The sequence below is a fragment of the Toxotes jaculatrix genome, chromosome 8 (genome assembly GCF_017976425.1).
Source record: "Toxotes jaculatrix isolate fToxJac2 chromosome 8, fToxJac2.pri, whole genome shotgun sequence".
Classification (NCBI taxonomy): domain Eukaryota; kingdom Metazoa; phylum Chordata; class Actinopteri; family Toxotidae; genus Toxotes; species Toxotes jaculatrix.
Genome location: NC_054401.1, coordinates 28428119 through 28441731, shown reverse-complemented (window position 1 = coordinate 28441731; position 13613 = coordinate 28428119). Strand labels below are relative to the sequence as shown.

At 39.8% G+C, this 13613-nt stretch overlaps 1 protein-coding gene across 2 annotated transcripts; it reads left to right on the top strand.

Annotated features, from left to right (window-relative positions):
* Nucleotides 1-34: 34 nt before the first annotated feature.
* On the top strand, nt 35-11583 carry abhd5a (abhydrolase domain containing 5a). Of its 2 annotated transcripts, XM_041044933.1 has the most exons (8): nt 35-113; nt 618-698; nt 2350-2435; nt 2597-2972; nt 5264-5418; nt 5642-5753; nt 5899-6085; nt 9600-11583. In XM_041044933.1, the coding sequence occupies exons 1-8, from the start codon at nt 82-84 to the stop codon at nt 9687-9689; spliced, it is 1119 nt and encodes a 372-aa protein (XP_040900867.1). In that variant the 5' UTR covers nt 35-81; the 3' UTR covers nt 9690-11583. The 2 variants fall into 2 exon arrangements, with proteins under 2 accessions (XP_040900867.1, XP_040900868.1); XM_041044934.1 differs by lacking the exons at nt 35-113; nt 618-698 and adding an exon at nt 1432-1850.
* The last annotated feature ends 2030 nt before the right edge of the window (nt 11584-13613 follow it).

Genomic DNA, 13613 nt, shown 5'->3' with positions numbered 1-13613 from the left:
CGTCTTCAATCGTGTTGACTCTACGTCAGAGTCTCTCAAGACACGTGACCGCGAGAAGCGTCAAGGAGGTGTTGATGCAGTATGGCCGAGCAAACGGATACAGCGAACGGAGGGTGAGTGTGTTCTCTAACCCTGCTCACGGAGAGTTTGTTACCAATGCAAGCGATATTCAATAAGTCATATCATTTGGCATCACAACGATTCGTTGTAATTCCGTTGTAACTCTGAAAAATACCCGCATGCTGTTGTCATAAACTAGAAAAGTTGAACAAGTTGTCAACAGTCAGTCACAACCATGAAGTTCAGGTAAACACACATAGCCTATTAACATCGTGTCCAGAGGCCTTGACATGACACTGACAGGAGAAACACATATGGCACAGTTCACATGTAAGTTACATGTATAAGTTACATGTGTTACAAACTTTGTCTGCCATAGATTATGGTTTGGAGGAGGTGACATTGTCTGAATAACATGTATCTGCTAACTTAGGGAATGTGCTACTGTCAGATACGTTAGGCTAACTACTATGTTTACCATAACACACCACTGGAACTACTGTCTCTATAGTCACTACTCTAAAGCCACTTTTTGTTTCATTTTGCTCTGGCTTCAGGGTTGTACAGAGAATGCTGTCTGTTGTTGGTGTTCACAGTCTGGTCAGCGGTGTGTGGACCTATGTGGACAGCACAATAAAGTAAGTCTGGTTTCTGACCATCCACACACTGAGGTAGACCACACGGAGCCCTGATGTAGCCTATTAAATCACAAGACCGTTTAAGACCCAGCGTTGTTTCAGATAAACTTTAATGTCTTTGTGCACTTAGAAAAGAGTTTTGCTTAAAGTTACTTCTCTTGGAAGTTTGATCTTCACTGTGCAGAACGATGCAGGTAACTACAGAAGTGTGATGAGGAAACCTGAAGCCTCCAGTAGGAGGGAAGTAGGAGCAGGAACTGTTAAACTTTAAAAAATAAAATGTATTGCACATTCATAGATACAGGTTTTTTTTTAAATAGGGGAGAAGTAGATGTAATTTAAAACTTTTTAATAAGGTTTTTGAACATTTTTGTCAAAAAAACAATGTCAGACACAAATGTATTTACATCTTTAATATGTCTGGTCCTGTATTTTGCAGTCGTCTGTCAATCACCTGAGCTACACTGAGGTTTATCAGGTGGTAGAGAACAGGAAGCTCCAACATGTAATTTTACTTCACTGCCTGGTTTATCATGCAACTGGATGCTGGAGCAGTCACATAATGTACTCTTCAGCAGTTGGCAAACATTATATTTTAAGTCCTCAGTTACCAGTTTATTAGGTATACCTAGTGTGGCTAAAATGAATGCAGTCTAATACAAAAGCACTGCAACTAATCCTGCATTTATAGAAGTTGTAATGTTTTTTTTTTATTATTGTTTTTCTTTCATTTTGAAAGGCATAGGTTGGGATGCTGGGAAATTCTGTTGCATTACAGTAAGAGGTGGTTCTGATGTTTTGTCCAGTCCATTTATGTCACTGATGGTAAACAAAATATTAGAAACACTTGTTCACTGACAAGTGTAGTGGCTGTGGTGTTGTGGCAAATCTAAAACACAGATGTAATTACAAGCATAAACAATAAGTATCATTATAGAAGCAGTCATTATAGAAGACAACACACAATACACTACTACAATAAATATGTGTTTGTCATATTAAAGGGCAATTTGCCCTAACGCATGCATTTATGATGGATTTTTGAAGATGAGATGATTCCAGATGGAGATACAGTCATAGTCCCAATGCTGATGGTGGTGAAGTTAAAAGGCAGTGACATGATGAGGAGGAAGATGTATTATATGTAAGAAGGTGAGAATTGAATTTAGAGTTACTTAAACATGGTCACACTGAAGTTTCACAATTCTGCAGTGTGATGAACTAGTATTTGATTTACTTCCTGTAATAGTGGTCAAACGGCATAACAGATGATGATTTTCACCATCAGTGTTTTTGTCACAGTCTTGCTCACTGTAATGCTCTGTTCCCTAAACCACATTGCGTCAACAGAGCATGTCTGTGAAATTAGGGAAGTACACTCTCCTTTGTCCAGAGTAACTAACGCTGAGCAGCTGTTATAGAGGACATCAGATCTGAGGGTTTTTAATCATAACAAACGGTCCTGATGCTGTCATATGTTGTTTTTAACATACTTCTTAATTTGCCCCCCCCCCCCCCCCCCCACACACAGTACACTGCTTTCTTTCTCTGTTTCTCTCTATATCCTTTAAGCATTGTCCCATACTGCAGTGACACTGTGTCCCATGTGTAGTTCATAAAAGGGCGATGCTGAGACCTTTTGTGTGTGTAGGTGGTGCTGGATCCCCAACTGGCTGCCATCATGGTGTCCCACTTCTCAGAGCCAGCTACACACTGCAGAGGACATGATGCTGAGATGTAAGGATCAGTCCTGTCTCATTCTGTACTTCTGTACCATATCTGAGTGCTGTAAAGGAGTTTTGTTAATGAAAAGTTATCCAGTGCTGATTTTATCTTTCAGTTAAAATAAACAATCACAAAAATGATTTCCCTCATTTGTCTCTTCGCTGTTTTGACAGGTGTAGACAGTGCTTTCTCCAGACAGTACATCCCCATCTCCAACGGCAACCAGCTGTGGACCCTGATCTTTAGCAGAGACAGTGTCAAAGACAAAACCCCTGTGGTTCTGCTCCATGGATTTGGAGGTGGCGTGGGCCTTTGGGCTCAGAACCTGGATGCTCTCTGTCAGCGCCGGCCCGTCTTCGCTCTGGACCTGCTGGGCTTCGGTCGGAGCAGCAGACCCCTGTTCCCTTCAGACGCCCAGGAAGCAGAGGACCAGTTTGTGGAGTCTATAGAGCAGTGGAGGGTTAAAATGGGTCTGGAGTCCATGATACTGCTGGGACACAACTTGGGAGGATACCTGGCTGTGTCATACTCCATCAAATACCCGGGCAGGTGGGTGCAGATTATGGGATTTCTCTTATCTTACTGTAGGTTTGTGATGTTTTTAAGTGGTAAAGGGATCTTTTATCCTTTGGCGCTGATCTTGTTGATGCATTTAGTGTGAGAAAAGTTATACCAGGGGTTCAATCTGAAACATTCAGCAAATTAGACTTTCTGACTGACTTAATGGATATAGTGGGTGGAAGGTTTGTGTTATATTTTAAGATCAGAATCTAGATGTAAGCTGGAGTCAGGTTTTACCAGCCTGAGGATGAATCTTCTGAGTGTATTATGTTTGTGTTCTATTTATAGGAGCTCTTTTTTTTCATTTTCAATTAGGTGCAGGGGTTGGTGATGAGACAAAGGTGTGATAGTTATCACACAAAAATAAAAAAATGTAAGAAAATTGTTTAAAATGTCCGTTTGCCATCAAGTTCACCCTGCTTTCTCTGGTTGATAGATTCAAGTATCAATTTCAGTTTCTGCTTTCAAAAAATTAAGTTTAAGCAGATTTAATTTGCTAATGAAGGCCATAAAATATGGTTGAAAGCTCCTGAATTGGCCATGAAGTGGATCTCAAGGGGAGACCCAAGTTGTAAGAACGCAGGATTATGACTTAAACTCTACTGTTGGTAGAAAAAAAGAACAGAAGAGGCAGAAGCTGCCCAGGAGGAGAAAAATGACTCTGCACTGAGCAGTGTTTTGAATAATGATTCTGCCCTTTTAGTGTTAACATGATTGTTGCCAAAAACAAAAAACAAAAAAAAAAACATGCCAGCATCTGTACAGGATTTAGCCGTAGCAGTGTGTGCTTGTAGGTGCTGGCAGCCAATGATAACAGCAGTGTCCTCCAAGCCTCTCTCCTCCCACTAGACTCTATCTCTCCTGAATCATCATCTCTCGCTGCGTCTCCAGCTCCGAGCTTCCAGCGGGCGCCCGGCTCTACCCGAGGGACGTCTGATAAAATGTCCTCAATCCCTTATCACCCTTCTTCATCACTAACTCAAAAAAAAAAAGTTCCCTCTTTCTGCCCTCTTATTGTTATCTCAGTGTTCCAAGTGGCCTTTAAGTTACAGCACAAGATGCTCTTGATCAGGGACATGTGTCCTTATTTAAGCTAAACTGTACTCATTTTTCACGCTAAGGCCTAAACAGAAAGCTTGTTATTTCCTTACAGCAGGACATAATGGATTACTAATTGAGGTATGAGAAGCAGTGTGTATTGTGGGTAATGTTGGACAGTGTGTTGCATTTATCTCTGGGCTAACGTGTGATTTGTTTAAAACCTGTCTGATCATAAATGAATGATCAGACAGATGAGCATAGTTAGCACACATATGGAGTTGTGTTTGCAGTGGTGGAAAGTATATTTATTCAGGTACTATACAAATGTTACTATACAAATTTGAGATACTTTACCTGAAGTAAAAGTACTTTTCTTTGAGTATTTCCAAATTTGACTTCTTTACACCACTTTATTTCAGAGGAAAATTCAATACTGTTGCCATTTTTCTGCACAATTAGTGCTTTTACGTTTGATGCTTTAAGTATTGTTAAGCTAATACTGATGTACTTTTACTTTGAAACCTGGACCTCTGTTTCTACAATGTGATGTTGCTGCTGAAACTAAAACTATGAGCTAATGTTCTGCAGAGTCAGGTGATAATTCTGCGTGTAAGCCCTTTCACATTACACATAGTCATTTGACCCATTGTTAATATAAAAATATTGATTAGAGCAGCTGTAAAATATAAATGTGTCCTTGACTTAAAAAAAATATTTTCATGGTTCATTATTTCAATTGCTTACAATGACCTTTTTCCTCACCAGATCAGCTGTAAAGATCCAGTTATATGGCTTCTTCACTCTCTGTAGTTGAGTCCATAAGGGCAGCAACACCAGATCACACACAAAATCAAACAACCTCTTTCTAATATGAAAAGGAATAGTTCAACATTTTTTGGGGGGGGGACTTTTTTAATCAGAAGATAGATGATGAACAACAAACTCAGGGAGACAACAAGATGCAGTGTCATTTTTTAAACTTTGGTGAAGCAAACAAGATGTAACTTAGCCATTTATTAGTTAGCTTGGTGCTACTGTTTGGCAGGTTGTGCTTTGGTTAACTGTCTCCACGTTTTTCCAGTCTTTATGCTAAGCTAGTCAAAATAAGTGTAGTTCCCCTTTAAATCTTTTTAAGATATATGTCTGGGTCTGTATAAAACATTTGACATAACAAAATGTTAAATAACCCAAAAAATCGGGAGGACTTGATTTTCTTTGTCTTTGTCTCTGACCTGCAGAGTAAAGCACATACTCCTGGTGGAGCCCTGGGGGTTTCCAGAGCGCCCGGACACAGCAGAAGCCGACCGCCCCATCCCGGTGTGGATCAAAGCCCTTGGGGCCATGTTCAGTCCCTTCAACCCCCTGGCTGGCTTACGACTGGTTGGACCACTGGGTAAGACTGGAATAATAAAAAAAAAAATATGGAGCCACAAATAAAAGTAGAAAAACATCGAGAAAATGAGAGAAATTGTTTTGGTCTTATATATAACTGGTTCCGTTGTGCGCTCTAACCCTCCCCATTGTTCATTGGTGTAACATAATAAAACAGCCTTGTCTCTGAATGACTACATTGACTTGGTTTCACCATGTCAGCGTCACCTCTGTGGCCCATGCAGGTCCCACTCTGGTCCAAACTCTGAGACCGGACTTCAAGAGGAAGTTCTCGTCCATGTTCAGTGACAACACTGTGTCAGAGTACATCTACCACCTGAACGTGCAAACCCCCAGGTCTGTCTCTCTCTGCCTCTGTCTCTGATTCACTGCACATGTTAATAGCTGCAATGAAAGTAAATTATTCTTTACCTTTGTTGCAGCGGAGCTGATTTGAGTTTTACCACCCAGTCTTACGTCTTATGTTCTTGTATTGTCACAGTGGAGAAACAGCTTTTAAGAAAATGACCATTCCCTACGGCTGGGCTAAGAGACCAATGCTGCACAGGATGGACCAGCTGCAGCCAGAGATCCCCATCACCATCATCTACGGCTCCCGCTCCAGCATAGACAGCAACTCAGGCAGCACCATCAAAGAGATGAGACCACACTCTCATGTGGAAATCAGAGTACGTGCAAGGTTTACTGCATGAAACTGAAAGGAAGTGAATTCATTTGCTTTATTCTGCACCCTATTAGGAGGTTTACCTAGCACATTTCTCCTGTATGAACTTTAACCCCCTCTGCTTTTACCTGTTAATTAGAGGAAAAATATAGGGGTGTATTATTTTTTATTATAATTTATAAAATAGTGTTTTCAAGTATTTCTTTTTATTTTACTGCTCAGAAAAAGCCAGCTTTATTGGTATCGTTGTGCTTATTATTTCTGCTGGTGCTTAGTCATGAGACTAAGAGTTAGTTCATCTAATTAGCCAATCAGAGTCAGAATTGACTAATACACAGAATACACTGGCAAACCACTCTGTATCCCCCAGCAGACAAGAGTGTGTAAGCCACAGCTTTTCATCAAAAATGCCCTCAAAGCTTAAAAGGTACAAGTCCTATCAACACATTTTTTTCACCATGAGCATCACAAGGCTTCAGTGAAGACACTGATGTATTATGTCCCTGCTGTTTACATTATTGGAGCTGCCACAGTTTGCTCAGTTTAACATGGCAGTCAATGGTAGGTTTGGTCAGCGCACTCTGTGCTTGGAGGGGAGTTATTTAAAAACCATAAGTCATGCCTCGATGAGAGTGACACTGAGTGAGAGAGGACACATTTCTCTATGTGATGATTTATAAATTGTCTCTGAAGGCTGGTAATGGTGGGAACTTCCCATTGTTTTTCTTTGGGACATTTTTTGCAGTCTTTCAAGGATTTACGTCGCCATGGTTACTCAAGTCGCTACCAAATGTCATAGCCTACCCATAGGCCCTTCATTACTGCCAATAATACTGATTATTGATCATTCACACAGCTAAACGTACACTTCTTATTGTACTCTGTCAATATGAATACACTTAAAGAAGTAAAAGTAAATGTGAGAACTTTTTCTTGTAGTTAGATTGTAATCTCACTAATTAGATTGTAAATTAATGTGATTAATGCCATGGAAGCAGACACCAGATTTGCAAACTTGCAGAAAAATCTTTCTATCAATATTTGACAAAGTCAGCAACTCCCCCTACTGGTCACGCAGAGAATCAATACATAAAACGTCAAAGAGCAGCCCGACATGTTTTACCCGTCTATGGTTTTTAATCTGAAACGGTAGCAAATTCAGCTACAAGAGCAGCCTGGGGTTGATTTACACTTAATATTCAAAGAGATATAGTGCTAAGTGGGATGCCAAATATGATCTAGGCCAACTAAAAGCCACAAAATAAACCAATCATTTACTGTAAACACAATCTGCTTTATTATTTTTTTGTTTTAAATAAACTGCAACAGCAAATGTGCAAAAACAGACAGTACTAAATAAAACAAATTGAAAAAAATATCAAACAAATGCTTAAATAATGATGTAAATGAACAGAGGCACCTGAAACAAGATAACACAAATGGTTTATAAATAAAATATAACGTTGAATCAGGTCTGAAAACTATGCAAAAATGTGCAAAAGCTTAAGTAAAAATAGGCAGAAAAAAAAACTACAAATAAATAAACTAAAATAAACTACAGCAATCCAAACATTTGGCTTTTTTATGTACAAAAACACAGTTTTAAATTAAATAAAATAAATGAATAAATATCAAAGAAATACTTAAATAATGATGTAAATGAACAGCGGCACCTGGAACAAAGTAACAAAAATGCATGTGGATTTATTTTTTTAAATCCTAGCCTGCACACCTTTATTTGCACCTTCATGTTTGCATTGTTGTCATATGATTGTCTCCTACAGTCCTCAAAGGGGATGTTCAATGCGTTGACCTGTAGATTCAGGAGCTACAGGAAACCCCAAGAAGTGTTTCTTTATCTCTGGTGTTTTATCAAGACTTACAGTGCAGACAACAACAGACATCTGTTCTTGATGATTCACATCTGGGGTGCAATCCAATATTATCACCTAACATTTAGAATCCTTGATTTCTGACACCATTGTGTCCAGTATTTTATCACTTACACAGATTATCAACTCACTTTGAATTGTTTTCCCCAAGTATGTGATATGCTCAGCTCCTCTGTCGGTTGGTCTCACGTGATCTTTCAATACAGGATAAAATTTAGCCATGAGTTCCACTTCTTTTAGAAAGTTCCCATTGTTGGCCTGATGTAATGTGTCGACAGATCCCCTGAGTGCCAGGTCCCTTTCTGCCAATGACTGGATAATGCTGATTAAGCGTGTGAGAACATCTCTCCAGTGATTCTTTTCTGCCTCCAAGAGGCCCATTTCTGTTTCACCCATAGTTTTCATCTTGGAAAGACGCAAGGCAAATTCCTTCCATTTCACCATGTTGCTATCAGTGATCTCCACTGTTTTCATGCTGTTTCAGCAGTGCACCTATGTTGACCCAGACCCAGGACTTTTTAGTCTTAACTTAGACTTAACTTACCAGGTACAGCTGAGGTTGCAGAGGACACAAAGAGGACAGTGGGCACAGTGGATGGAGCGGAGGATAGAGATGGGCCTAAGATGGAAAACATGTCCCTTGTCATATGATTATATCTTATATTAGTATATCTTAATGAGACAATTTGACTAGAAATGAAATATATATGGTCATAGTTTTCCATCACCTGATTCATCAGCCTTGGCAGATCCTAAGGAGGTGGACTGCCCCTGGGCTGAGTCAATGCCTCCTCCAAAATACTTTAACAGTGCTCCTGCGGAAGTTTCCTATAACTTATGAGCATAATAGGAATTGAACATTAAAAATGGTTCTTCTGTACGTCAGGTACGACTTGATCAACTTTAGCTTTGAAAAGCTTCTCTATACAGTGGATTTTTTTTTTCACGTGGTTGTGCCAAAAACCACCACTGGTCAAGCGGTATAGAAGATGAGCTGGAGCCTATCCCAGCTGGCGAGGCCCGCTACACCCTGGACAACCTCGCATGTGTTTGGGCTGTGGGAGAAAACCGGAATACCCGGGGGAAAACCCACATAGAGAACATTCAAACTCTGCACAGAGTGGATCCAAGCGGTAACCCTCTTGATTTGTGGGGACAGTGGAAGTGTCAGTGAAAGCAAACGCACGCAAACGTGGGGCCCTGCACACAGTGCGTGGTCTTGCGTATAGGGAGGGGCGGGGCTGCACATAACTAGAACATTTCTGGAGAAGTTTTGAATGTGCCTGCTGCTGAGCACTCATCCAGGAGTACCTGACGGACTCCTAAATCAATATTCAATGATAAATCAATAATTATCCCAAATCCAATTCTTTATTTTTTTTATATTACCCCCTTCTCCGTCTTCTAGTAATTAGAGCTAATTAGAACCTTAATAAAAGGTGATTATGTAATTATAAAGGCTTATGAAAATGAACACAATTGTTTGTTCTTGATATGTTTTAAACTGAACATTTCTTTCCATCATTGATTTATGGAAGCAATAAACTAACAACTGTGCCTCTCTTTGGATATTACCTCCTGTTTTTAATCACCTGCTTCTCTTCCTGTTCTCCACCGTCTCTGCAGACGATCCGTGGAGCCGGACACTACGTGTACGCTGACCAGCCAGAGGACTTCAACCACCAAGTTTTGCAAGTGTGTGATAAAGTGGACTGAGGAGAAGACGAGCAGGTTTACTGAACTCTGGAGAAAAAGGGGAGCACCACTGATGTGCATCAGTTTAGCAGCGGGTGTAGAAGCACAGGATGCCACTGTACCGTGGCAGGAATAAGTGTTTGAACTTGAAAATATTCTAAAAAGAGCAGTAATCTGAATTTGACTCATTCACACATGACACGCTGATGTTCTCGGTACATCAACTGACCAGTGCCTCAGTCCCATTCTTAGAAACTTGGTGAATACAGGCTTTGAGATGATATCATTGATCAAGTCCCCTATTTAATGCTATTTACAGCATCCCCACACTGATGAAATGGGCCTGCATCACATTATATATATATTTTTAAATGACATTCTGTCGCACAAACACACATGCTCACAAATGGCCTCTTTTAAATGCAGTGGAGAAATGGACCAAAAAAAAAAAAAAAGAAAGGAGGCAATTTTGAAATTCAGATATTCTGCTGAACACACAACCAACCACAAAGCCTCAGTGTTCATACGTGGCCTTCAATAGCTCCTGTCTTTGCCTGATCCAAACATGTAGAAATATTTTCTTAAGTTTATTTTTTAATAATGTAAAAATCTTTCAAAGGTAAACTGATAATATATTCATATTGTTTGTATATACTGGGTAAATATAAATGTAACATTTTGTGAGATTCATTTATAATATATACAATAATATGATAAATATAATATCAGAATTAGTTCACCTTAAATGATATCAGACTGAAACAGAAACAGCGGAGTGTGTTGTTGTTTCCTGTATACTGCTTTAACCTGTGGTTTGTGTGTTTTTCCTCGTACAGACAGGATGTGCACTCTTCAGTATATAGTGCCACTGCTTCAGCCCCAGGAAGCAGCTAATTAGTAAAATTCATCTGCTGCCAGTCTATTGTGTAGCGTCTGCCCTCTGTGATTGTTCTTGGCTTTGCCTTCTAACTGAAATTTTCATTTCAACTGCATTAATTGTGAATGTGAATAAACCCAGATTAGCTGTAGTCTAAGGCAGAAACAGTAAATTGAAATCTACAAGACACGAGCCTTTTGTTTGGCTGTTTTTTTTGTATAGAGTATAGAGTGTGCTTGTGTGACAGTGTGTCATCATAGAGGTGCCATAGCCTGCTGCACAACAGCGATCCATACAGTATTATTGTAACAATGGCTGCCTGATGATATGATACATGATATTTAGCTTTGTTTATTTATGTAATGATTTTTTTTCTTTTTTTTTTTTTTCAAAGCCTCAATATTACATTAAGTTTCCAAATGGAGTTTGACCCATACTAGGAACTAAAGAGTCAGGATGTGTCTGACTCTGCTGCTTTGAGTTTAACCGTTTTTTCTTTGTTTTTTACCCTTAATCTGTTTCTCACAAGTCCCCTAATTTAATAGAAGTGCAATACAAAATCACAAGTTTCAATGTAAATTGAAATAATGAACATATTAAAGCAAACAGCGGAAAGTCTGCTAAGCCTCCTATTGTAATCAATGGACTCGAATGCCTCTCTACCTCTTCTGGTGCTAGTTTTGAAAGAATACATCTAGACCTATCTATCTTTTTTTTCTTTTTTTTTTACATAGGTGATTTCCTGAAATGCTCTAATGTAATCTGTGTCAATAATATAAAAGGCAGAGACGAGACGTAGGATGTCACCTTGATGTCACCTTAAGTCTTTCACAGATGTTCTTGGACAATGTGTCTGTACAGCAGCGTTAATATCAGAGCTAATTTGTGACAGGGAAACAGGACTTTGTATTTTTTCTTGAGCCAGTTGCTTATTGGTGATTGTAGACATGTAAAAAATCTTGTATTGCACAAATGATTTTGCTTCCAAAAAAAAAAAGCTCCCTCTTCTAACAGCTCTCTTGTTTCTACCTATTTCAAGTGTAAACACAAATAAAATGTTTGCCATAGTATCATCATGGTCCACTTTCTTCCCTGTCTTCTGTCACACATGAATAATGCAGCTCTAACTTGTGTCTGCATCATATGTTTAATCTGCGATGCAACACTTTCAGTCTGCTTCTCCCCCCTCTTTTGCTTTTCAGTTTAATGGAGAAAAAGTGACAGATGAATCAATATTTTTCCTCCAGCTCCCCTTATCATTTCAGAGCTGTCAGCCCTCTGCCAGTGAGAGAAATGATTCTTCCGCGCTTGTGTTCAACGTAGGACCTCTGTAGTTTCCCAGCACGACCACTAGAGAGCACTCATGTGTAGATGAGGAGCTATGGACCTTGTGGACATGTCCACAGAGTCTCTTCTTTTTTTTTTGCAACTAGTATCTACGCTCATTCCCACCTGTTTTATTTCATTTAAAAGACAGCAAACTGGCATGTGACATGAGATATGTTTCCACACTGGCAGTTACCAAAGGGTCTCTGAGGACTGTAAGGACAGTGAACACTGCTCTGACAGAGAGTATCTGCTGGACTAAGAATATCAGGTGGATATTCATTGTTTTTTTTTGTTTTTTTTGTCCCCTCTCTGTTTCCATCCTTAGATCCGGGCTCAACATTAACGCACGTATCGATTGCAAAAGACATCCTATCTGTTTTTATTCTCCCTCTTTGATTGATACAGGTGGAAATATGCATGCTCATGTGAAAGTATTTCCGAGTCATATGGAGCCGGTGGAGGCCGTTTTTGTTCCACTCAGCTATTTGATGAGATGATTGAGTTGAGTTTCCTCTCAGTGCTACAGTGGCTGTTGATTAGCCTTGGAAACAGAAGGAATCTCATGCATGTCATTAAGGAGCTTCATCAGCACTATACATTTATATAAGGATATTATATCATACAAGGTATCTGCTTCATACTGAGAATTTATTTGGAGGCTCAGCTGACAGCTTATATGTGGAATTTCATCCCCACCCACTAAGACTGAGAAACCAGAGCCTTCCTTGGTGGTTTATCAGCAGCATTAGTTGGATATCAAGCAATTAACTTGGAACACACCTCAGGGTACATGCTATAAAGCTCCAGTAATGCCATCCTTCCTCTGACATGAGACCATTAAACAGAACATGGCAGGGTGGGGCCTCTACAGACCTGTGAGTCACTCCACTGACTGAGAATTTCCCTCTGATGAATCACAGGCCTGATTACTGAAGCTGGAGTTTTTACTCATCCATTCACAGTCAAATTAGATGGAAGGTGCATTATCATCTGAAAATCAGGTCCAAATGAAGGCTACCAGCCCTCTGAGGTGATAAGGGTACATGCATGGAAACACAGTAATGAGCGGAGAATATATTTGAATACCGGTGCCACTGCAGAGAGCAGAGCAATGCACCCAAGATTCAGTCATTTAGAAACTGTCCATTTCACTGTATCATGTGTTAGTACTCCAGCAGATAGCTATCAAACAGCTTTTGTAAAATGCAGATCTGAGCCACAGTCTGCCCGGCTGTGCTGTGCTGTGACTCACTGCAACTGTGCAGGTCCACTGCTCAAATGAGCCCCCACAGGAGAAGACAGCACTGATAGCAACATGCATGTAGCTTGATCTTTTTCCCTCTCAGCTAGGTGCACACTATGCAAAACTCTACCACAATACATGAGTCTGATTAAAACTAAAAGTTTCTGAACTGCAAAAAAAAAAAAAAAAATGTCCATCAGGTTGTTTTTGTCTGTTATTGAGTCATGTTTCCATATACAGTGGATTAAAATTATTCCAGTCTTTTTTTAACACAGAATAAGGCAGACTAACAGAATAAATAGGTACCTGATTCCATAAAATTCTTGAAACATACTATTGCCATTACAGGATTACTTTGATCAGATGAACTGAACTTGCAATATTCCATCCATCCATTGGCCATACCTCTGAGTGTCGTGGGAGCTAGAGCCAATCTTAGTTGACATTGTGCGAGAAGCAGGGACAGGTCGCCAATCTATTACAGGGCTGACACACA

Excerpts from the sequence above, each read along its gene's own strand:
- abhd5a (XM_041044933.1), top strand. The coding sequence starts at position 82 with ATGGCCGAGCAAACGGATACAGCGAACGGAGG. Across the intron at positions 2,436-2,596 it reads AGAGGACATGATGCTGAGAT|GTGTAGACAGTGCTTTCTCC; the intron begins GTAAGGATCAGT and ends CTGTTTTGACAG. Across the intron at positions 5,419-5,641 it reads ACGACTGGTTGGACCACTGG|GTCCCACTCTGGTCCAAACT; the intron begins GTAAGACTGGAA and ends TGGCCCATGCAG.